Consider the following 23,463-nt stretch of genomic DNA (forward strand, 5'->3'; position numbering starts at 1 on the left):
TGGTTTTCGGTGAGAGATCGATGCTGTCTGCGTGCAGTGTTCATCTCCCACACGTGTGTTCATTAAAATCATCGTTTGACTTGACCCGGCCAGACCAGTGTTGTTATTTTGGTTTTCCTCCTGTATCCATCCCCAATATTTTGAACCCGTGACAGCATCTACAAAGATAGAAGACAATACAGCGTGACAAGAACTGGGGCAAAGTGAGACTTTAAAGAGACGCATCAGGTATTCAGCGATACAGGAAACATCAGGGTAACGAGACACAGAATTCAAGAAGATGAGACCAGGGCAGCATTACTGGAAACAAGAGACAGGAGCTACAAAACAAAATACAAACCTGATTTATTTTGATTTTTCTAAAAGGATCTTGGAGCAGTTACCACTTAAAGAAGAAATGAGAATGAGGAGAGGAAGTGGAGGTTTGGTACCTCTGGGCCTCCATCTGGAGCCTGCCTAACATTAAAAGTTTCATCCACAGTGAGAAACAACCAGCAGCTTACTTACAGGTATTATCACTTCACCTTCAGTTTGCACAGACGACAGAGCAAAGACTGCCCGCCGAGGAAGAAGTCCAGGTGCTGCTGAATGCTTCTGGAAAAACATAATGAAACTGATTCTAAGTCCAGCATAAACTTTAAATTTATGGATGGGTACTTGTTTTCTTTTTTGCCAGACAAAAAGCTGTATTGAACATATTGTAACAACAACACAGGCTGATCAAATATAATGATCCATAAATATAAATATGAAAAATAAATATGTCAATAAATAAAAATTATACAAAAAGGAGAGAGAGAAAAGAAAAAAGGCACACACACATATTAAATTTAAATTACTAAGTAATAAGAGTAATTTATAGACTGATCCATTTTGAACTGCCTTCAGAGACTTACTAAACAGCTTTAGATCATTCTTCCAGAATCTGCATTTGTGAATGAAATATTTTCAAATTAAAATTTCATTTTTCAGTAAATTTCCGCTTTTCTATTCTGGCCTGCAACCAGTCCAAAAGGACTGTATTGTTTTACACTGAATTTTTCTAACTCACTGTTACAAAAATACAACAATTTACATGCTCTTTAAATCTCAGTGTAATAAAATCATTAAGTGGATGAATTTCATTTAAAATGGTTTAAAATGTTTTTTGTTTTTTATTTGTCCAAATTTTGGTTATCTGATCTGATAGAGATAAAATATCTTATCAAGATATAGTGTCTTTTAACCTGATTAGTATATTTTTTTTCTAGCATTAAATGTAATATTTTCATTGTGGCGTTGTCGCAGATCAGGAGAAATCTCTGAGTGCTGCAGATCTTACCTAAATCTTTGAGAAAGTGGGATCGTTTTATCAACTTGTTATAGATTTTTGGATTAAAGCGAAGATTAAATTTAAAACAAAGTTCTTGACACGGCAACGCACCACCAATATCATTCATGAAATGTGATATTGCCCAAACGGAGATTGGTGTATTAAGAAAACTTTGTTGTTGTATTTCAACATTTTGACCACATGGAGGCGCAGTAAACATTCGTAAACTACCACAGCCCATTCAGACTGTAATAATAAACTTCATGTCAACAATTTATTATACTTTTTAAGTTCTTTTGCGTAGTTTATATGATTTATTTTCAGACAATTTACTTGACTTGTAGTTTTTATTTTGTGCCAATTTTTCTTATGTTCTTTTAATTAATTTCACTTTATTATATTTTAGTTTTGTTTGCTTAATCGTCTAAATTAATTAATATTAAATTAATGTAGTTATTGTTTTAAAGGTACGTAATTGATTGTCAGTTAAGTAACGACAACTTCTGTTGTTTGTTTAACTGAAGCATTGTTTGTTGTTGTTTACCTGTTTATTGGTCGTTTATTAAATTGTTTATTAAATTGTTTCTTCTCATTGTTTTATTTAGTCTTAATGTACTTTATTTTTTTTATCCGTTATTTTACTTTGTGTAATTCATTTGATTTAAGTAATTTTAGTTTAGTTTAGTATGATTTATTTCATTTCATTTCATATATTTCTCTATTTTTTATTTCGTTTTATTGATTTTTTTTTTTACAGCCTTTAATCCTTAAGAATAACTAGATTGACTCAGGGAAGATCAGTGATTCATAACGCAAATAAAAGATTTATTTAAGTCTGTAGGCGGTAAGAAGACGTCACTGATTTGCATAACCGGAAGCCATGTCTCTTCTTCGAATTCACATAAACTGAGAACTTCCTCCAGAAAAAGTGTTGCGTTTGCCTTCAAAATAAAAGTCTAGCTAAGCATTAGGAGAGAAGAACCAAACAAGAGTTTAGTTAATTTTATTCTCTGCTGTTATCGTCAGCCTAGCATATTAGCATAGAAAAAAAGTAACTGATTATGTGAGCAATTTCATTCAATAATCTGATACATTCTAAATGATTTGGTGCTCTGATAATTTTGACAGTTTGACCTTCACTAAAGCTGTTTTTTGTACTGTGATGAGCTATGAAACCTGACTGGATCTCTTCAAATAAACCATCTTCAGATAAAAGGAAGGTTGGAGATTGGCCTGTAATTAGCTAAGACAGTGATGGCCTTTAAAAATGATCATGAAAGTACTTGAAGGCCTGTGGTACATAGCCAATTAACAGCGATAGATAAAATGGTGTGGTGTGTCTTTTATTATGTTTATCTATATGATTGGAGCAGAACTGGTTGAAATCTTTGCCTTCTATAAGCGGTAAAAACGTTATATTAATTACTATGTGCCTCATTGTGACATTTTAGGGCACTGTATTGCATAGGTACAAAAGTGTGTTGCCCTTTCATATGTGGACACTCAATATGGTTTCTTGAATTTTTTTTTTCAATTAGCTTTGGCCTTGGGCAGTGAGAATGAAGGTAAAGGTCAAATGCAAGGCCTAGTATGTCTTTAAAACTGTGGATGCTAACAAACAGACTGATTACCTACTCCCTCCCTTGGGGTGGAGTGGGGGGGGGATTATGTTGTGCTAAATAATTGAAAGAAAAATGTGTTTGTCAATAAAAGAAAATACTTATCAATGGATACGTCCATGCTTTATATAGACAAAGACTTATTGAATGATTAACTGACTAAGTGGGATTAACTTATAACATATAATTTATTAGTAAGGATACAGAGAAACGGCACTCCAGGTGGTTTTGTGTTTTATTATGAAAGTCTGAAACCGGAGGTGCTCACTATAGTTTCGTCACACTGACAGGTTGGTGTCCTCCGCAGCGAACGAAAGTTTATCCACTCTCTCCGGAACTTCTCAGCTCACTGTCCAAATTGACGTGTGCTGCTCCCGGCTCTGGTACAGACTGACGTGCGGATGTTTCTCTCGAGCATTTTTCAGAACTTTTCCGCGGGATTTGTTTACGTTTGTTAGCCAACTTTAGAGGCGTTTAACGAAGACGCGAAGTTTCCGAGCCGCGTAGCTGTGAGTTTATTTTAAACCGGAACTGAGGGGCAAACTAATTAATTTGCCATCCACCTGAACGTGACGGACGTTTTTTCTTTTTTTTTACGTCTCGGTTATTCGCTTTATTCCCGTGAAATTTCGCTCTTATTTTAACCGGATATCACTGGAAACTTGGAAACTTTCCCGACAACTTGCAGGAAAATGGAGTCTGAAAGCAGATAACATTAAGCGACCAGGGGAAACAGACGTTATTTCCGCTTCATCGGCCGGGTTTTAACGAAACACCTCCGGGACAGTGCGAGCCAGGATGCCCGCAGACTCCTCCGTCAACTTCAGCGTTCTCCACCGGATTTGTAAGCTGGTGGTGCTGCTGTGTTTACTCCACATCGCCGTCACCGTGGTCTTCTATGTCCGCTCCTTCGATTTCCGGGTCGCCTTCGTTCAGAATCAGCAGTCCAATAATAATATCACCCCTAAGAGCCAGAATAACAAACCGGTGGTGAGCCCCGGACTCGAGCCTGCGAAGGAGGAGAAAGTCTTGGAGCAGCCGGTGAAGAAGCTGGAGAAATGCCCCGAGACGTCCCCCCTGCTGGGTAAGACTAACCAGAACCCTGGTTCTGAGGTCCAGAGTCTGTTTAAAGGTTTAAAACACCACAAACCTCGGAGACTGACTAGTTTCGGTCCTCACCTTTTAATGGGAAACAGGGCAGTAGTGTGTAAAGTACAGTATGTGTGTGCAGATACATTGAAGCATTGAAGTGTATGTGTTAAGTGTATCAACACCTCCACAGGGAAAAGAATGGAATAGATTGGTTGTTTTGTAGAATTGTGACAGTATTGGTTTCAGTGACTTAATAATCTATTCAAACAGACTTTTTAGCTTCAGATACCAAAAACAATAAATATACTTTTGTATTAATATTGTTTTCTTTTAATCCAGACTCATATTCTCACGATCGACCTTTTAACGGCATAAATGCATATTATTAACAATTAACACCAAGCATTTGGGGCTTAAATAGTGTACTCGTTCACTCCCGACACCTCACTGTATTTCTGCAGCAAGATACTGTACTGCTCCTTTAAGTTTCATCACGAAGAAGAAATGAGGTCACTTGAATTTTTGTTTTAGAAACTGTTTGTGGAGCTGGATTTTTTTTTAAATTTTTTTAATTTTTTAATTTTTTTAAATAACTGCCTGAGGTTGGAAATGCTGTTTTATTGCAGGGGTAAGATCCATCCATCCATTCTCTTCTGCTTATCCTTTTCAGGTTGACAGTGCTGTGACAGCATTGTTTAAGATATTAAATGGAAAATTACTCTTGTTTTCAATCAGAAATGAACAATTTCAAAGTGCTTTCTGAACAGTTCAAATGGAAAGACCTGCAGGTTTGCTCCTGAGACAATTTAAGATTAAGATTTTAAAACTAATAACTGAACTTGCATGAGTCACGGCAGAGAAAAGCAGCACACTGGACATCGTGTCTTCCTTTCCTGTCAAAAACTACAGTTAGGGTATCTTTATCTACTAAACTCAGTTCAGTTATTTATGTGTGGCTCATCCCTCTGCTGTGGAGAAGAGGCGCGAGAACAGTTACTCAAGGAGACGCCTTCACGTGCTCATCTTGTCCAACAAACAGTCCAGACCTCTGCGATATTAAATAATAACGGCAGTTGAAGAGTTTCATTCAGGAATGTGGCCGCCTTAAAGCCACATTCCTGTACTCTTTATTGCCTGTTGCACAATCGAGTTACAGATCACTTCCTGTTCCCACTTTATGGCATTAGAGAGCACCTACTTTCAGTGATGCTGGCAGAAATGAAACTTACAGGTTTTAAAAGTATGATCTAAATATGAAGCTCAAGCTTCAGGATCTGCTCCAGTATCAGGATAAGTGAACAGACAAGGCTTTGCAATTTAGCTGAGATCTTTAGACTTGATCAGGTGTGTCAAGTTTGGAAAACGTGAAGGAGTGCATAGACTCCTTACCTGTATTTTCACAGGTTTTACAGGTTTTTATATTGATAAAGACCCCTCCCTAATAGATACACAAAGGAAAAAAAAAAAGGGTTCACCTTCTGGTATAGGAATTACTTTTTTTTTTTTCTTTTCTTTTTTTTTTTTACAGCGAGTTCAAGGAAGTCTTCTGTGAATGAACAGTCTGACCAATGAACCGTCAGCAGTTTTTTTCTGTAATTTTACACATTTTGTTATATACTTTCACTGATCCATGATGCAAAATAACTTTGAGACCCCTGGACTAGATTAACCAAATATGTTTTGTGGTACATGATATGTTTTGAAGTGTACCTGGAAATAGCTTAAATGGCATCTCGGTCCAAAAATACCTCCTGCCTCCTTCTGTCGTGAGGTCAAAGATAGCTCTGAAGTACGACTGATAAGAACTTGTGCTCTGACTTCATGCTAACAGTTTGTTACCATGAAAAAGTCATTACAAAAGAAGATCCAGTGTAACTCCATTCTTCCTCCTTATTAAGGCTTCTCATGTCTGCATCACTATGAATTATGGGACAGCATTATATCCTCTCCTTCCATAAAGGATACCGCAGTGTATGCCCAGATAAATGAGGTAATAAAGGAAGCATTAAAGCACCTTTCCTTTATATTTGGAGAATTCAGATGACTTATCTTGTCAAATTGCATATGTGTATGAATTTCATGCACACATGCTAAATGTAGCAGTGGGAAAGCTTGAATGTTTTTTTTGTTTTTTTTGTTTGTTTTTTAAGTAAACCAATTAGACATAGAAAATATTAAAATTTTAATCACCCCTGACAGCCTTGAACCTCAAAAATGTGATTAATTTGCTTTAATAATAAGAGTGCATGCACGGTTGCATTCATGTGCTCCTTGGAGGGCTGGAATCTCCCAAGCTGAGAAATCATACCTATGATAGTATTGTGCTGATTTAGCCGAAGAGGATTACTGCCAGTTAATACCTCTTCCAACTAATCTTTGTCTGTGGTCGGTTACAAATTACAAAATGAATCCAAAAAAACCCAAAACAACAAAACGCTTCAACTTTATTATTGGCAACTTTATTACCATTTTCCCATTATTTATTTTTTAGCCAGCTGGAAACAACTTTTTTCGATATCACATGACCGTGCAGTAAGATTGAAATAACCAAAATGAGAGTAACTGTTGTCTGTGTCGTTACTTTTTAAATAGATGAGGTGGAAGAACACAATGAGCTGCCTCCACGTTAGGTTTCATGAATCTGTGGGGTTGAATATGCCTCCAGTTTAATCACCAGAGTGGGCTCGATTTATGGGGGAGTTTTGTGTGTTCTTGAGTTCATCTGATTGGAGTCCAAACAGCGTTCAGGAGATACGACGTACAGCTGCAGCCAGGTGTTCGGTTACTTTTCAACTTCGTAGTTTGGGCTCACATTAAATCTCAGTGTCATCCAGCTGTGATCTAAAGATCTCTAATAAGGTGTTTCCTCTCTCCTCATGTCTCCTCCTGGTGTGGGGATGCAGTCAGAGGTGCTGGGATGTTCTCCAGATGTGAGATAATGCAAGCCAATCAGAGCCTCTGTACATGCTCCTCCTCTAACTGAGTTTCTGCTGGAGCTCCGGTTTCTGTTAAAGCTGCTCGTCCTCCATGCTTTGTTTGTGAGAAACAGCCGACAGCAGCAGCAGTTTGCAGGCTTACGAGTCTCTGAGGAGGTAGAGCAGAGGAAACCAGATGTTTGTCTGTTCACATCTAAGCTGAGGTCTCGAGTCTGAGTCCTGAGGCCTCTTTTATAAACACACACACACCTCATGTCAAAGTTGGGATTTATAAGATAAAAAATGCTTACAGATCCCCTTCATCAGAAACATTTAGACCAGCTGGCTCTCAGACACACTCCATCTCCTCCATGTTGGACTGCAGCTTGGAGTCCTCGTCTTGTTCTGCAACCTCTGTGATTTTGGCATAGCAGCACCCATGAACCAGTTCTCCAGCCTACTGCAGGTTTTAGCTAGAGTGCTGCCACTAAAAGGAGAGAATCCACATTCATGAGGTGCTTTGTATTTTTGGTTGAATGAGTTGTGTCCTTTATGAGGTGGACTGTGGTTTTAAAATAAGTCTGTCCTAAATCACAGGTGCAGACAGTGTTATATAATATTTTATAGTGCAGGTACACTTTTAGTACGAGTCCTGTGTGCTCTTTCATAAACGTTCTCTTTGCGTGTTTGTCTGGACTTTCAGTTTGATCAGTTTGTATAACTTTGATCAGGATGTTTGTTATTAGTCTGATGGTCTCACTGTTTCCTCAGCTGTGACCTCTCGGACCCCCTCAGACCTCTCAGATCAGCTCTGTCAGCCCACAGACATTCAGCTTCATTGCACTCTTTGGTTTCTGAGTGCGAACTAGTCTGAACCAATCTTGACTTTTAACTACACAGAGAACTTGTGAGAGTGTGGATTTGTAAAATTGTGACCTCATACAGAGAGTTTTTTGTTTGTTTGTTTTTTTTTCCAACAGCAAACTAAATGTGTGACTCAAAATCAGGGGTGCCAAACATTAGGCCTGGGGCCCAGAATCAGCCAGGCAAAGACTTAAATCCGGCCAAACTGGACAGCTTGTTTGATTTGGTGAACTCTGCCAGACATTGTGTCATATAAAGAGCTGTCACTCTACACTTATTTGATTCTCTAAGACCAAAAGCTCCTAATATCCTAACTAATATTTACTCAAGAATTGCACATGTGGACACAAGATGGCTCCACGTAATCTACGGCCTGACAGAGGTCAGTAAAAAGTATGTAGGATCAGTCGATTGGTCAGCTGTGGGGTTATTTAGGTCAGGTGACCTGTGTTTGCTCCAATACCATAGATGGCAAACTGGCTGAAATGAACCTTCACTATCAAATAGGTTTGAATTTTCACAGTAAAGGAAGCCCAATTAAAGCCAGTTGTTAAGTGGATATGATTTGCCATAAGCTCTTTCTGGGTCCAAGCGCTCCTTCGGGTTCCAGAATCAAACAAGCACTTAAAAACAGTCCATATTCTTCTAGCTCCAGTAAAATGATCTGTGCAAGTCTGCTTTTTAAGGACTGCCCTTAAATCTCCTCAAAGACCAGCTTGAACGATCCAGGAGCATTTCAGTGACATTATCCAGCAGTTTCTATCCATGGGCAGGAAACTTCCCAGCTTTTAATTCAACTGAAAACCTACAGGTAGTCCTTTAAAAGCACAAACTGTGATCAGCTAGGAGTGTTGGTAAGTCCAGCATGCTACGGAGGATTGAAAACGTTGTGAAGGAGAGTCACAGCTGTAAATACGGACTCTACACTGTAAAAGTCTTTGAAACTTATGACATGCTTATGATTGTTGTTCACTGTATCATAGAGATGCGTCAAAAATAACCGAAATAAAAAATGAAATGGAAAAGTGTTGGAAACAAAAATTGAGCAACTGCCCAACATTTTATATATGACTGTAGATAGTAAGCTCAAGATTAACTCCCCCTTTATAAAAAACAAACAAAACTCCATTAGGATATCTCAAAACTCCTGAAATATGATTGCATGCTGCTCTATTTAACAAAGCAAATGTTCTCACGCAGGCCTACATCTTTTAATAGCTGACCTTAAATCTTTATCCACTGGGATGGCCAACTGAAAGCAGCTTGAAGTGGCTTAAAGATGAACATATTAACATGTGAAGCTGTGCTGAAACCACAAGTGGAAGGCTAAACAGTGAAGGATGTGGTAAAATGGTTCCAGCTGTGCTCCTGCTTCCTTTGTTGGGAGTCCTGTTTGGTTGCTGTTGACACGTCATCACACTGTGAGAAATAGTACTCTGGACTCGCAGAGGAGCAGAACATTTTATCTGACGTGAGTAGGACTCTGTTCTAGCTGCATACAGTTTTCTTGGCACTGGTCTGGCATGATGTCACTGTTACAGAGATGTCCGTAATGCGAGGGCAGACATCTTTCCGTGTTCAGGAAAATGACGTGAATATACAGGCTGTATAAAAGTTGTTGACCTGAGATCAGCATCTAACTGCTCTCTGGATGAAGAGAGCAAACCTCTGTGTGTTAATGAGCTGTTTGGACTTTTGGACTCTTTCTGCAGCAGCATATTTCTCTGATTACACACTGAGAACTGCAGAAGGTTGGAAAATGTTCTGCAGGACGAAAACAGTTTTCTGTCCTGCTGTTTGTGCTCACATCATTTCAGTCAGAATAAACCAGAACAGACTGCAAGAACGTGCTGCAGGCGTACACAAACACGTTTAACTTGTCCTGACGATTATGTGACCAGACTCTTCACAGACATTTTACTTCGTCTCTCCTCAGGGGCTGCTCTTTTCATTCATTCATATATAATGCTTATAAGAAAAATTAGAAAACACATCAGAGTTTAACGGGAGGGGGTGCTGGTTATCTCGGTGATATGTTTGGCATGAAAGGATGCCGCATCGTTTGATGGGAATGAAAATTATCAACTCACAGAGGGCTGAACCCTGAAAATCAAGGTGCGGCTGGCTAGTCCATTTTGCCCAAATTTCATTGCAGCAACTCAAAAGCGGTTCTCAGTAGTTTGTATGGCCCCCCCACCTGCTTGCATGCCTGACAATATTGGGCCATGCTCCTAATGAGATGAGATGGTGTCCTGGTGATCACTGAGCTCCTGGATAGTCTGAGTTGCAACTTGGCAATTGACCCAAACATAAGTTTTGAGCGGATCTATTGGATTTAGATAAGGAAAGTGTGGGGGCCAGTCAGTGGTATCAATTCCTTCATCCTTCAGGAACTGCCTGCATACTCTCGCCACATGAGGCCGGGCATTGTTGTGAACCAGCGGGAACCCAGGGCCCACTGCACCAGTGTATGATCTGACAACGGGTCCCAGGATTTCATCCTGATATCTAATGGCAGTCAGGGTGTTGTTTCTGAGCCTGTAGAGGTCTGTGCATCCCTCCATAGATATGCCTCCTCAGACAATCACTGACCCACCATACTAATACATACGTGCTAAACGATGTTACAGGGAGCATATTGTTCTCCACGGCTTCTCCATATGCTTTCAAGTCTGTCACATGGGCTCACGGTGAAGCTGCTCTCATCTGTGACGAGCAGGACGCCAGTGGTGGACCTGCCAGTTCTGGTATTCTATGGCTAATGCCATATGGGCTAAGGGCCTTCTATGGCCCTGTCCAGCACTCCCAGGGTACCTGCCCAGAATATTTGGAATAATTCGTATTCATTAACATATCCTACTGTACTTTTCCATGTGGATGTTAGTGAATGAGGCCTAGTTGCTGTATATTTATATATTATTTCACTTTTTGTTTTTCTACACCCTATTTTGTTTTTTTTAAATAATACTTTGGCTCAGTTTTTTGCCTGTGGGTGAAGCTCTCTGCTGTGGCCACCTGAAAAGGTTGTGCTGATCCTTTACTCTGTAGTCAGACTCTCTGATGTTGGTGTTTGTGTCCTCAGTGGGTCCCCTGCGGGTGGAGTTTAACATTCCTGTGAGCCTGGAGCTGGTAAAAAAGGAGAACCCCAACGTGCAGCCGGGCGGACGCTTTAAACCCAAAGACTGCGAGGCGCTGCAGAAAGTGGCCATCATCATCCCGTTCCGCAACCGAGAAGAGCACCTTAAGTACTGGCTTTACTACCTGCACCCGATCCTGCAGAGGCAGCAGCTCGACTACGGGATCTACGTCATCAACCAGGTACACTTACGAAGTGTGTTCATACATGAGAACAAAGAGACAATTAAAATCCTGTATGTATAAGTTCCACTGTTTACTCGACAGGGTGGACTGTTTGACTCTTTGCGTAAAAATGAAATGAGAGAGAGAATGTTTATCCAGAGTTTGGTTTCACAAATAGTAAAATAATACATCAGGTCTCCTGCCTGTGTGACGCCGGTGTTGGCATGAATGGCTCTTTATCCTCACAACGCCAGATATGTTCCTGGAATTCAAGCTTCAGCTTGTTGCTTACATGAAATAATCAGTTTGGAGACATTAAAGCAGCACTGTTGTGTCTGGGTACTTCCTCCTCACTATCACTCCCCCTTACTGTGCGATGGCAGGAGTTTGTTTTGCAGTGTGCAGCTGTCAGTGATAAAAAGAAATTCGTGGACCACAAGTGAACAAGCGTGACTGATGGGGGTGTGTGCTGGGGGTTGATCTCGCTACTTCTGACCAGAAATACCAGTCAGTTAAGTTATTCATGCAGCTAACTATTGGTTTACAACAGGAATAAACCATTTATAGTAAGTCCTCTGTACAAAATTAAACCTTTTTATTAATGCAGTAACTACCTTTAAAATTACTGTTGAGTATTAGATTAACAAGAAAAAGAAGTAATGAAAGAAAGCCAGAGGGTTTAAAAATAAGATGATAATCTTTATTTTTTGGCTTCTTTTTAAACCGGACCCTATCTTATAACTAAAAAGGAGCAGTGGCTATCAGATGTAAAGCTCTTAAAAGTTCCTCTTAGGGTGGAGAACCGTGTATTTAAAAAAAAGAAAGGAAAAAAAAAAGGCTTCAATCCTGGAACAATTAATTAAATACCTTTGTTAAACTTCTCTGTCTACACTTCAATCACATCATGATTGTTTAACATAAAATACACAGGTGGTTCACAGAGTATCTCACAGTAAGAACTCTAAACTTCTCTCATACACGAAGCTTTTTCAGTCAGCAGAATTTACTGTGAATTCTTGGAAACTGAGAGTGTGATCTCTAGTTCTGCTGATGTTTGGAGGCTTCTGCAGTGTCACATACTTTTGACCCTTCTGGAAACTGTGTGAGTGTGAAAGACTGGTGGCTTTTGCTTAAGAACACAGAGAGGGTGTGTTCACTGGTTTGTTTTTTTTTGTTTTTTGTGTGTGTGTGTGTGTGTGTGTGTGTGTGTGTGTGTGTGTGTGTGTGTGTGTGTGTGTGTGTGTGTGTGTGTGTGTGTGTGTGTGTGTGTGTGTGTGTGTGTGTTGTGCAGAAGGCTTATCAGCACAACACAAACTGGAGCAACGTTAACGGCGTTAGTGGCTTTGGAGCTGAAATTCAAGTCGGATCAATCACCCATCTCAAAGAATTTTAGGTTTAGATTGCACTTTGGTTACTAGGAACATTCAATTTATTACAGTTACTCCCACCACTTATAGATTACCAGAGGAGTTATTTAACATGTCTCTTAGCAGGACTAAAGTAAATACGCTTAAATCTACTTTAAGCCCAACAAAACCCACTCAGGCAAATTATATTCAAAATAAACTATTGTTGTACAGTTTGATAAGCTGACAGATTCTGCTACTCAGAGACGATGGTATTTTTGTGTTGTGTACATGATGTGTTTAACTAAACAAACGAATGCGTCGGTGTGACATCAAGTGTTGTGTTTGGATAGTAATGCCTTCTCCCAGCTTCTTAGATCCTGTTCCTGATAAATCCTACTAAGGGAAACTAAGGGGAATGAAACTGAATTGGAATAAAAATTCAAAATGAATTAAAATGAATAACTCTCGTCTGCGTTGATTATATTTTGATTACTTGAATAACAGAACAGTTTTTAGTTTTGGGGCTCTGAAGTCACCAGTGTTTCTGGATCTTTGCATAGTTGAAATGTTAAAATGTATTTACACAGCATCCGGAGAGCTGGTGATATGCAGTAGAGGCCACCATTAAAAACTTGTACCTCTGGGCGCTGCTTTCTGCTGTCTGTGTGGGAATGAGGACTTTGCGTATAGTTACAGTCCGCGTGCTTGGTCTGAGGATCTCTGCTGAGACACTGACAGTAATGTTAGCAGTCTGGCTTGGTTTGATAAAAGCCAGCCACCAGGCCTCTGAGGACGGATAAGCAACCTCGGGTGTTATTTACATGTAAATGAGCTGGTGTCCCACCTGCAGACAGAATCGGGGTCAGTTTACACCTGCCCACGTGAATCCAGGTGACCTAATGACTGACTATTCACTAAATACGTGGGAGTTCATTTGCAGAAAACCTTAATAAAAGAGACGAGTAAACACGTTAACTGGTGTCCTTGAACCAGCTTTTCCAGTCAGCAAAGACTTAAGTGTTTTGTCTCTATACCACCAAACTCTATTCAGATATCTCCTAATTTGCCTGCAGTCACTCTGCATGTATTCAAACCTCAGAGCTCCTAATCCAAATGTTTCCCAGCCTCCATTCAAATATCTGCTGATTTACCTTCACTCTGAATATGCTAACATAAACATACACAAAACTTCATTTAAAATAAATGCTAATATAACATCAGTCTGCACTTAGGCCAGCAGGAGGCTGTCGCTGATGAAAATTTCACACAATTGGATGGAAAATGCCAAACAACAGTTTTGTATTATAATCATTTTAAGTTGAAGGGTTTGAATCATAAATATTTAACACTCAGTGAATATATGTGGTGATGGTGACTGTTTACAAACATCATCTGGCACACGCAACTGTTGTATCACCTGACTGATTTCTGAACTTTCTTCTTCTGCTTTGTTTCTCTGTGTGACTCACAGTTGTTGTTCTTCTCTCTCTTGTGTGTGTCCTTCCTCCTCTTCTTCCTCCTCAATGTGCTTATCTTGCTGCCCCTCCTCACCCCTCCAACCTCCCCTCCCTTTGCATGTCAGGCCTTTCTGACCAATGGCTGTGGCCCTGGAGACACTGAGGCTCAATCCCCGTTTGGTGTTGACTGAAGGGGTCGCACTGGTAATACGGGCTTCCTTCTTCTCTTGTTTTCTATCTGCTTCAACTTGTTTCTACTGCATTTGTTTCCTGTGAAGCTTACTAACCTTTTTGTGGATCTTTTCATTCTGCAAACAGGAATTTTATTAATTCCCTTCGGGCGGATTTCTTTCTTTTTTTTTTTGCATGATTACATGTGTTGAAGCACGCTGCAGAGCTGCTGTGATGCAGATATCTGCAGCAGCAACAGATCTCAACTTGCCTTCTTGGCTCATGAAGTCACCTGAAGGATCTCTAGCTTTGTGTGCTTGTCAGCTGAAACACAACTCCTTTGTTGGGTTGATTTAAAAATAATTATATAAATAAGTATTTATTTAAAAATAAATATGTTTGCTTTAGTCTTTTAAAAGAATGCTTGTTTGGTTAGAGCGTTAAAAACTACTTGGTTAAGATTAGTCACTAAAAAGTACTCAGTTATGTTTAGGCCCTCCATATACCTTGGTCAGGTTTAGACTTTAAAACTACCCATTAATAGGCTTCTGTACTTTTAGGATGTGTGAAAATCTGAAGGTTTAGCACACGTTTATGTAGATGTACATGCAACCTTCATCTTCAGGCTCACTTCACACCTGCTCGGTGCTCACGTTTGTTGCATATCACCTGAGCTCTGTTTACTGCCGCCATAGAAACCTGGGTTATTATTAGCTCAACAGCAGCAGCAGGCATGAAGTTCTGAAGTTTCTCTCATCCACCCCGCGTGGCTGCTCAGCGCTCCTTTATTCATCATCAAAGACGACTGGACCAGGATCAGTGTGAAGGAGTGTTGGATTCACTGCTGGTCTGTTTGTGACCAGCTGTTTGTATACGTGTCCTGCTGTGATGACTTTAAAAAGACCCCTAACGTCAGCCCAACACCCTCCTCTTTAGATGTGAGGGTTGGACATTCACAGCTGGCGTGAAAAGGGCATCACTGTGTTAATGTTTTTGGCTGGCCACTGATCATGTAATCAGCAAATTTTTTTGGAACCATGAGATGGTTTACCATCAGTTTGCTGATGTTAGATCAGCAGATTTAATTTCCAATTTCTGCATCTCCCAAAAGGTTGGTTCTGTTCATCTGGACTTATCGTTTTTAGTGGGAGAAACATTTCGTCACTCATCCAGGGTGACTTCTTCAGTCTCAGCTGACTGCCAACCTTATTAACACTACATTTGCATGATGACCGAAACTAGCACCACTGAATGAACAATGGGCTGTGAGGTCGATTCATTGATCATGAATATGCAAATTGTCATGACCGTTGATCAACAACCACTGATCAAAGACCACCGATCAATGGTCGTAAGTACCATTCACAGGGAGTTGGGGAATAGCTGTAATCACAGCATTGTAAGATGGTGAAAGATGTACCCTTTGGCCCTGTCCTCGATTCAGAGATGGTGAGGTCTTCCACACAGCCCATTGTTCTTTCAGTGAGCTAGTTTCAGTCATTATGCAAACATACTGTTTATAAAGTCGGGCAAACCTGCAGTCAGCTGAGACTGAAGAAGTCACCATGATGAGTGACAAAATGTTTCTCCCACTGAAAACGCTACATCCAGATGAACAGAATAAACATTTTGGATTTCCTTACCTGTATGATTGAGCATGCATCTTACCGTCACACACTCACCAGACATTCAGACATTTTTTAAATGCGCACCAAACTCCATTTGAATATTCACTAATTTAAAACATCAGAGGATATCACAAACATACACCAAAACTCCATTCTAATGTCTGCTTTACTTCAAAGCGGCCTCTGTTCACACTCTCTCATGTTACACTTCAACCAGATACTTTTTTTCTTTTCTTTTTTTTAACCCCTCACTCGTAAAAAAGGCTGAAGTATTGTCGTCACCCTGCAAGGTGGGCGCCCAGGTTTGTGAATGCGATAACTCAAGAATGGTGCTACATAGGATTTTCCACAGGTGCATCTGCTAAACCTCTCAGATGTGTTTCAATGACCTTGAGGTCGGAGGTCAACTTTTCTTAAATCACCTAGTTTTAGATCAAAATCTTATCTACCAGCAGGTAGACAGGATTTTGTGCCTTTGATTGAAGAGTGTAGACACACAAGATTTTATTTGATCAGTGTGACTGGAAGCTGTCAGACCAACTTTGAGTCACACTGAGGCTTTCAGAAGTTTTATTTACTTTATGGGGTAGTGCAGATCTTTGACTTCACTGGCTTCTATTTATCACCTCAAGGCGGTATGACGATTTGGATGGCTGGGAACAAGTCACCGAGGAGTCCAGAAGACTCAGTCTAATAACTTGAATAATGATTATCTATATATATTTGCTAGTTTTCTTCCATCTGTTTATAGTTTCAGTGCACTGTAATAACCTCAGTTGGGAGCAGCTTCACGCTTGTTTTAGTGTCCTCAAACGGCTCGTCTCACTTCACATGCTCTTTAAAGGAAGTCTCTTTTTTTTTTTTTTTCCATATGAAGCAGGAAGTAGAAAAACGTTGCAAACTTGTATAAAGCCATTAAGAGTGTAGCAGGAGACTCAAAGTCTGTCACCACCAAATGGATCATACAAATTAGGCTGCGGTGAAAGTAGCCCTTGTAATCTTATGAGCAGACAGCCGTACATCAGCGCAGAAATAAACCTTTATAAACCCAGTAAAATTGTATTAAAAGGTTTAGGCTGTCTCAAAATCCTGCACTGTTTTAAGGTCACACTGAGCTTTGTCTTGTATTACCTTGAAGGAGGCTTTTACTCATATCAGTTTCTGCATATTTGTACAATTCAAGTTGTCCAACATTCTTCAAACCAGCCGATCAGGAAGCCGCTGAATAAAGAGACAGTCCTGGCCTGCAATACTGACAGACTGCAAAACAAACAAACAAAAAAAACATCATTGTTTGACCGGTGATGGATACATTACATTTTATCTACTATATAATATATTTTACGATACAGGTTAACTTGAAAGTGTTTTTAGTGACTGACTTCACGTTCTGTTCTTTAACCAGTGCCACCCTTTTAACCCCGTGATTATCTGTGTGTGTCAGGACGGCGACGAGACCTTTAACAGAGCCAAGCTGCTGAACATTGGCTATGCAGAGGCCTTGAAGGAGTATGATTACAACTGCTTCGTCTTTAGCGACGTCGACCTCATCCCCATGGACGACCGCAACACCTACAAGTGCTTCAGCCAGCCTCGGCACCTGTCTGTGTCAATGGACAAGTTCGGCTTCAGGTGAGACTCCAGAAGAGATAAAGGGATGAGGAACTTAAACTGACAGTTATGCCAGGGAAAACTGTGAATGGAGGTGCAAGACAAGCAGATTTATTGTGACCATGTGCAATGAACTTGGGATCTCGTTGCCTTTGAAATGATTACTTCAAAGTCGGGGACCAGGTCTGCAATAACATGCAGTCTACTGTTGTCTTCAAAGCAACTTTGGTGCATCGAGATAAGACGGAGTTAGTCTGCTTATTAGTGATAAAAACTGTGATTGAAAATCATTTGCTGTCTACATTCACAGAAATTCACATGAACTTCTTACATTCAGAGTCCAGCCAGAACCTTGTAGATTTAGAACAGAAGTTCCTCCATTAATCATGAAGTAGTTGCTGCAGGAAGGTGTTTTAACTGCAAAATGATGTACATAACTAGAATACAACCAGCTGAGTCCCGACGAGTGCAGACCAACTCAGATTGATTGCAATGTGCTGACAATCTGTCTGCGTTAAAATAAAATTAAATGGTGTTATTTGGAAACCTTCACCTATCTGTCCGAGAGTGATTGCAGTCGGTCAGAGTCAGACCAGGAATGTTTGGAGATGGGTTTCCTACCACCAGGTGACCTGTGCCATCAGTTTCTGATTGAAAGTGGTCACCGTGAGGTTATGTGTGCAACACTATCACTCTCAGTTATTACAAATACTTGCAGTGAGTCACCAAATGCTGATGGTGTCAAACTCTGTTTGTGTGTTCTGTATGTTGTAATGAGCTGAGAGAGCAGAGTATGTGCTGTATACCTATCAGATACATGCTGTGTGGCGGCTGGGTAAAAATAATACAGTTTAACCTCGTACACTTAACTAGTATCACGGCTCAAGTCAGCTAAAGTTATTTCAGGCAGTAGTTGTTCCCAACACACAGTTGCTGTTTTCTTTTGGCGTTTTTGGGAGGCGACTTTTCAAGGATTCGTGTTTATCTCAGCTATGTAACCAAGGTCGAACACAAGGTCAGGCAAAATTATCTCATGATTAGTTCATAACAATACTCTGGAACTGTAAAAATGACCCCTGCTTGCTTGCATTTAGGAGTTTTTGAGAAAAACATCCTCTTCCTTTTTCTTGCTGGATCCTCCAGCCTGACTATATTGCAACACAGGAGAGGCTGTCCAGCTGCTGATCGTAATGCTGTGTGTGAGGCCTGGATAATTAAATAACACGAAAGTGGTTGAACTCATTAGTCACATTTTGGGAGTAAAAGAAACTTGTTGCTGAAGATAAATTATTAAAAAAAAAAAAGCCTCCTTGAAGCATTCATAGCTGAGAAATGAGGGTCTTTTTTTTTTTTCTTTCTTTCTTTCTAAAAATCCATGTCTGTCTCGCTGTGAGGTGTGAAACAAAAGTACCACTTTGGTGTCAGAGCATCCTGCCAGCATGCAGCTGTCAGGTCGGAGGACACTGCTGAGTAACTGTAGAGCTGACGTGTCAGTACTGAGGTCTGGATGTGCTCAGCACTGAATCTATATTGTGGGCGGGGTTAATTGTGCAGACAGTGGGTAGTTCTAGTGAAGAGAACAGACAGACTTTGAAACCACTGAGAAAGAGGTGGGTACTGAAAGAAAACCTCCCTTCCTGTTTCCTGTCGCCGCTCTCCCTGAGCAGCAGCGTTTCCTGTCAGGAAGCCCGAAGAAGCTGATGTGTGTCATTTTACCTCCTGCTGTTGTTCTGTGAAAAACAGGCTGAGCATGGAAGGAAAAAATGTCCACTGACACTCAGATCAGGACACAGTGTTTACGCAAAGCTGCTTTGTACAAATACAGGATGGTAACTGGTTATGAGAACAAGTGAAAACTGCTTCCTCTATGCTATGCAGGCTGCGGCTGAGTGAGGCCTGTTCATGTCCAGCTTTAGGTTTTTCTTCTTGACTCTATTAGAGTCACTTTGCATGATTCACAGTTTAGAGTAATCCTCATTTACCTTATATTAGGCCTTGGTACAGTCCCCAGTTCATGCTCTGTCTGAAATGAGCCATTTTAGCTCCTCTGCCTTTAATATCCAAGATCGATCATGTCGGTCAGCTTTAATCACCTGTGTCCCCTCTGCAGGTTACCGTACAATCAGTATTTTGGAGGTGTCTCATCGTTGAGTAAAGAGCAATACTTGAAGATCAACGGCTTTCCCAACAACTATTGGGGCTGGGGAGGAGAGGACGACGACATCTACAACAGGTACGTTTGCTGCTTCACATGCTGCAGTGGACTCGCTCGTGTCATTACAAACACATCACGTACCGTCTTTATACGCATGTCACATGATCCACAGTCTACAGGTCAACCACAGCTCCAGTGTCTGAGAACAGAGAAATGTGTCTGAAGCTTTTATTTAATTTGAATTAACAACACATACGTGTTGGCATCCACTCATCAGCTAATGAATCATCGTAAAAATGAATAAAAACATGGATGAAAATTACCCACGTTTGAAAAGAACATTTTGATATGGGGGGGAAAAGTAAACATGTAACATTTACAAACACTTGGAAAATAGTTTTTAACATTATGAAAAAAATGCATGCCTGGACAATAATAACATTATTTTTTAAAAATTACCCAAAAAATAATTAAAAGGTACAAAATAATTTTTATTATATTTAAGAAAAATATAAATCAAACAAAGAGATTTATTTTTATATTAACCCTTTCATGTATGAATTATGACAACCTCAATCAGGATTTTTTTCTTAAGTATTTTTATTCATCTTTAGGCATGAAAAGATGAATACAATACTTTAGAAAAAAAAAATCCTGATTGCGGTTGTCATAATTCATGCATGACAGGGTTAATTAACAATAATTACAATGAAACACATCATACATCTATAGTAACATTAAATGACCAGTGGGTGGCAGGGTATGGAGTGACACATCAGTGTCCAATGTAGTGGTTTATGTGCAAGTATACAATCAACACTAACACAAACACAAGAAAACAACCTTTGAATAGCTGCCCACTGTAGTGACCACTATGTGGGTTAAGAAGGGTTTTGTTTAAAAATGTAAAAACATTTTAAATATGTTTTTTTTTAAAATTTTTTTTAAAGAAACTGTTGTATTTTCAGGGTGGCATCTAAAGGAATGTCCATCTCCAGACCCACCGGTGAAATCGGGAAGTGCCGCATGATCCGACACAACAGAGACAAAATGAATGATCCAAACCCACAGAGGTGCAGACTCAAATCATCTTCACACAACTCTGCTTGTTATACCAGACAGACGCACACACATGCACACATGCACACTGTCATTTATTCTGCATGCAGGGACAGGGAGTCACGCTGGAGTACAGCCACTCTCCTGAACTGTTTTCACTTAAATAAAACTTCTCACATGAGATTTAATTTAATTAATTTAATTTCCAATGTTATTCCTCACTGTCGCATACTTTGGAAATATAACATTGACTTTCACTGCTACTCGGATGACGCGCTGCTGTATACTTCTTCCAAGCCCAGTTTCTCCCTTCCACCCATCTCTCTTTGATTGCCTCATGGAGATTAAATCATTGTTCTTCGATTTTTCTCAAACTCAATAGTAATAAAACTGAAGCTCTACCCGTCAGCACAGATTCCACTTTAACCAAATCCTACAAGTTTTCCATTAATGGTGATAACATCTCCATCCTTCCCTCCCCTCAGGTTAAGAGTCTGGGTGTCATCCTCGACAGTACTTTATCAATCTTCCACTTAAGCGACATCAATAGTCTCTGTCCCGTCTTCACCCTCCATGCTGCTGCCATCCTTGTCCATAGCCTTGTCACTTTTCGGATGGATTATTGTAATTCTCTTCTCTTTGGTCTCCCTAACAAGTCCCTTCATGAACTCCAGAATTCTATGATCCTGTGGGGATCATAACTCGCCCACACCCTCAGAGAGCACATCACCTCTGTTATTCAGCCGCTTCACTGGCTGCCTGTAGCGTCTAGAATCACTTTTAAAATATTGCTTCTCACTTTCAAATGTCTCCATAACCTGGCTCTTCCCGCTCCATATGTCTTCTTCTTAAGCTGCTCTGCTCTCTGGCTCGGGAATTCACTTCCTCCTGATATTAGGAACACAGGCTCTTTTCCCTTATTCAAGTCAAAACTAAAAATGAATCTCTTCAAACTGGCTCACTCTCTTTAAACATTGACTCCAATTACTGTGTAATGCTGTTTTTTGTTGTTTTTTTTTTGTTTTGTTTTGTTTTTAATCCTTTTTACTGTTTGTCTTCTATGCTTTGTTAACTGACCCTGGGTTTTAGTTAGACGCCCACAAACAATAGTGTTGTTGTTATTATCAGTACCATTACTGATCAATATTTCTATTAATACTGCTAATTAAAATAAAGGCTAAATGTGGTTTTAAGAGTGAGGTTGTTGGTTCTGAAGGGTGTGGATGTTGTTTTTGGTTCCAGGTTTAACCGGATTGCTCACACGAGAGAGACCATGTACAAAGACGGCATAAACTCTCTGAAGTACCAGGTGTTGAGCATCCAGAAGCTTGACCTTTTCACTACGATCACCGTGGATGTGGGGAAGCCGTGAAGGGTCTGCGGCGTTGGGACCGGGCTGAAATTCACACCGTGCCTCTGACACTTGAAGCTTTAAGTTCTGGTGTGCTCCAGAACTGCTGGACTGTTTCTGTGATTTTTTTTCTGAAGTTTTTTTTGGGGGGGGGGGGGGGGGGGGGGTTTGCACAAACAGACTCATGGTTTGTGAAGTTTTTTTTCGGGGCCTTAAGGACTCATTTCTGATTGGTCAGCTGGAACCAATCAGCTCCCACCATCTGTGCGTCAGACGCTGCTGCTGGGACACTTCCTAAACAAGACTTTTGTTTTGAAAATCAGACAATCAGAGCGGCCCTCAGGGTCATGTGGTCTGGGCTTTACTGCTGGAGGATTATGGGTTATTGAGTGTGTGTGTGAGACTTCTTTTAAAACTGAGGTTTTTTTTTAATCAGTGATCAATGTTTCTGTTAACTTTTCTTTTTACAGCCAAAGTTTAATCCAAAATGAAACAAGAGTCTGTTCATCAATAGATTCTATTACTAATTAATCAGCACTGATTGATTATCTGCTTGTTTTGATTCCAACAAAACAGAAAAAAGGAAAAGAAAAATGATGGATTATCGGTGATGGTTGGTTTCTCTGTTGACTGATTAGCTGTACTTCATTTTGATTGATTGATTGTATCTCTAAGTGTCCTTATTGGTACCAAAGACTTTACTGATCCTGTGGATGAGGTCAACTGACTGCTGGACGAGTTCGTCTGATTATTCATGACACATATTGATCCAGTGTGTGTCATCTGTCCTGCATGTTTGTTTGTGTCTGCAGACCAGTCTCCTCCTCACTCTGTGAACAAATCATCTGTAAATGTGCCTTAATGGTGGGACTGGTGGAGAAGCCAGTGTGTGAATGTGTGTGGGGGGGGGGTTTGTTTGTTTTTTTGTTGTTTATTTGTTTTTTCCTTTTAATATACTATGTGTATGTTCTTCTCTTTGTCTTGTTTCACTTGGTGTTTGTGGTGTTGTCTCTGTGGGTCATGCTGTGCTATAGATAATCATTTCCAGGGTGGAGGTCAGCCTGACCCACAGAGACGAAACGTGAATGGGAACACAGCAGGCTGGAAGAAAAACAAAAAAGTGTAATGATCCTTTTAAAAGCACTAAATTCAGATTCAAAAAAATCAGATTTCTGTCCTGCTGCAGTGATGTTGGCTATAATGTTTCTGTATGTGGACATTAAAGATGATGTGTTGGGCTTTTCATTGTTTCATCTATTTGCATTGCTTTCCTGTAATGCAATCAGCATTACACCATTAAAAAAAATAAAAATAAATTAAAAAAAAGTTAAGTAAATAAACAATTATTTGGTTTCCCTGCACCTGTAAAATGCTTTTGCTACCTAAAAACAGGTTTTTATTCAAATGTTATTCACAGAAGTCCCGCCCAGCTGCTCTGTCTGACTCAGAAAGCTTATTTAACATTTGAATCTGTTTTGCCTGAAAAAGAAAGACACTATAGTCCTGTCTTCCTCTCCTCACCCCCAACTTGTTGCTGCAGATGGCTACCCTTGCCGGTGCCTGGTTCTGCAGGAGGTTTC

General features: G+C 40.1%; 1 protein-coding gene and 1 long non-coding RNA gene across 3 annotated transcripts; one reads left to right on the top strand and one right to left on the bottom strand.

The window, feature by feature from the left end:
• Positions 1–3,202: 3,202 nt before the first annotated feature.
• b4galt1l (DP-Gal:betaGlcNAc beta 1,4- galactosyltransferase, polypeptide 1, like) lies at positions 3,203–23,128 on the top strand. Its single transcript, XM_019363673.2, has 6 exons — positions 3,203–4,015; positions 10,885–11,120; positions 17,152–17,339; positions 19,429–19,551; positions 20,442–20,546; positions 21,775–23,128. The coding sequence occupies exons 1-6, from the start codon at positions 3,730–3,732 to the stop codon at positions 21,902–21,904; spliced, it is 1,068 nt and encodes a 355-aa protein (XP_019219218.1). The 5' UTR covers positions 3,203–3,729; the 3' UTR covers positions 21,905–23,128.
• On the bottom strand, positions 5,558–17,145 carry LOC106098084 (uncharacterized). 2 transcript variants are annotated; one of them, XR_003221421.1, is made up of 3 exons: positions 13,921–17,145; positions 7,250–7,425; positions 5,558–7,107 (listed from the first exon to the last, which is right to left on the bottom strand). It is a non-coding gene; the product is annotated as an uncharacterized LOC106098084 (long non-coding RNA). The 2 variants fall into 2 exon arrangements; XR_001224181.3 differs by having other exon boundaries at positions 13,869–17,145.
• Positions 23,129–23,463: the final 335 nt, after the last annotated feature.

Source organism: Oreochromis niloticus, linkage group LG2, assembly GCF_001858045.2.
Source record: "Oreochromis niloticus isolate F11D_XX linkage group LG2, O_niloticus_UMD_NMBU, whole genome shotgun sequence".
NCBI lineage: Eukaryota > Metazoa > Chordata > Actinopteri > Cichliformes > Cichlidae > Oreochromis > Oreochromis niloticus.

Excerpts from the sequence above, each read along its gene's own strand:
- b4galt1l (XM_019363673.2), top strand. The coding sequence starts at position 3,730 with ATGCCCGCAGACTCCTCCGTCAACTTCAGCGTTCTCCACCGGATTTGT. Across the intron at positions 11,121-17,151 it reads GGATCTACGTCATCAACCAG|GACGGCGACGAGACCTTTAA; the intron begins GTACACTTACGA and ends TGTGTGTGTCAG. Across the intron at positions 17,340-19,428 it reads ATGGACAAGTTCGGCTTCAG|GTTACCGTACAATCAGTATT; the intron begins GTGAGACTCCAG and ends TCCCCTCTGCAG.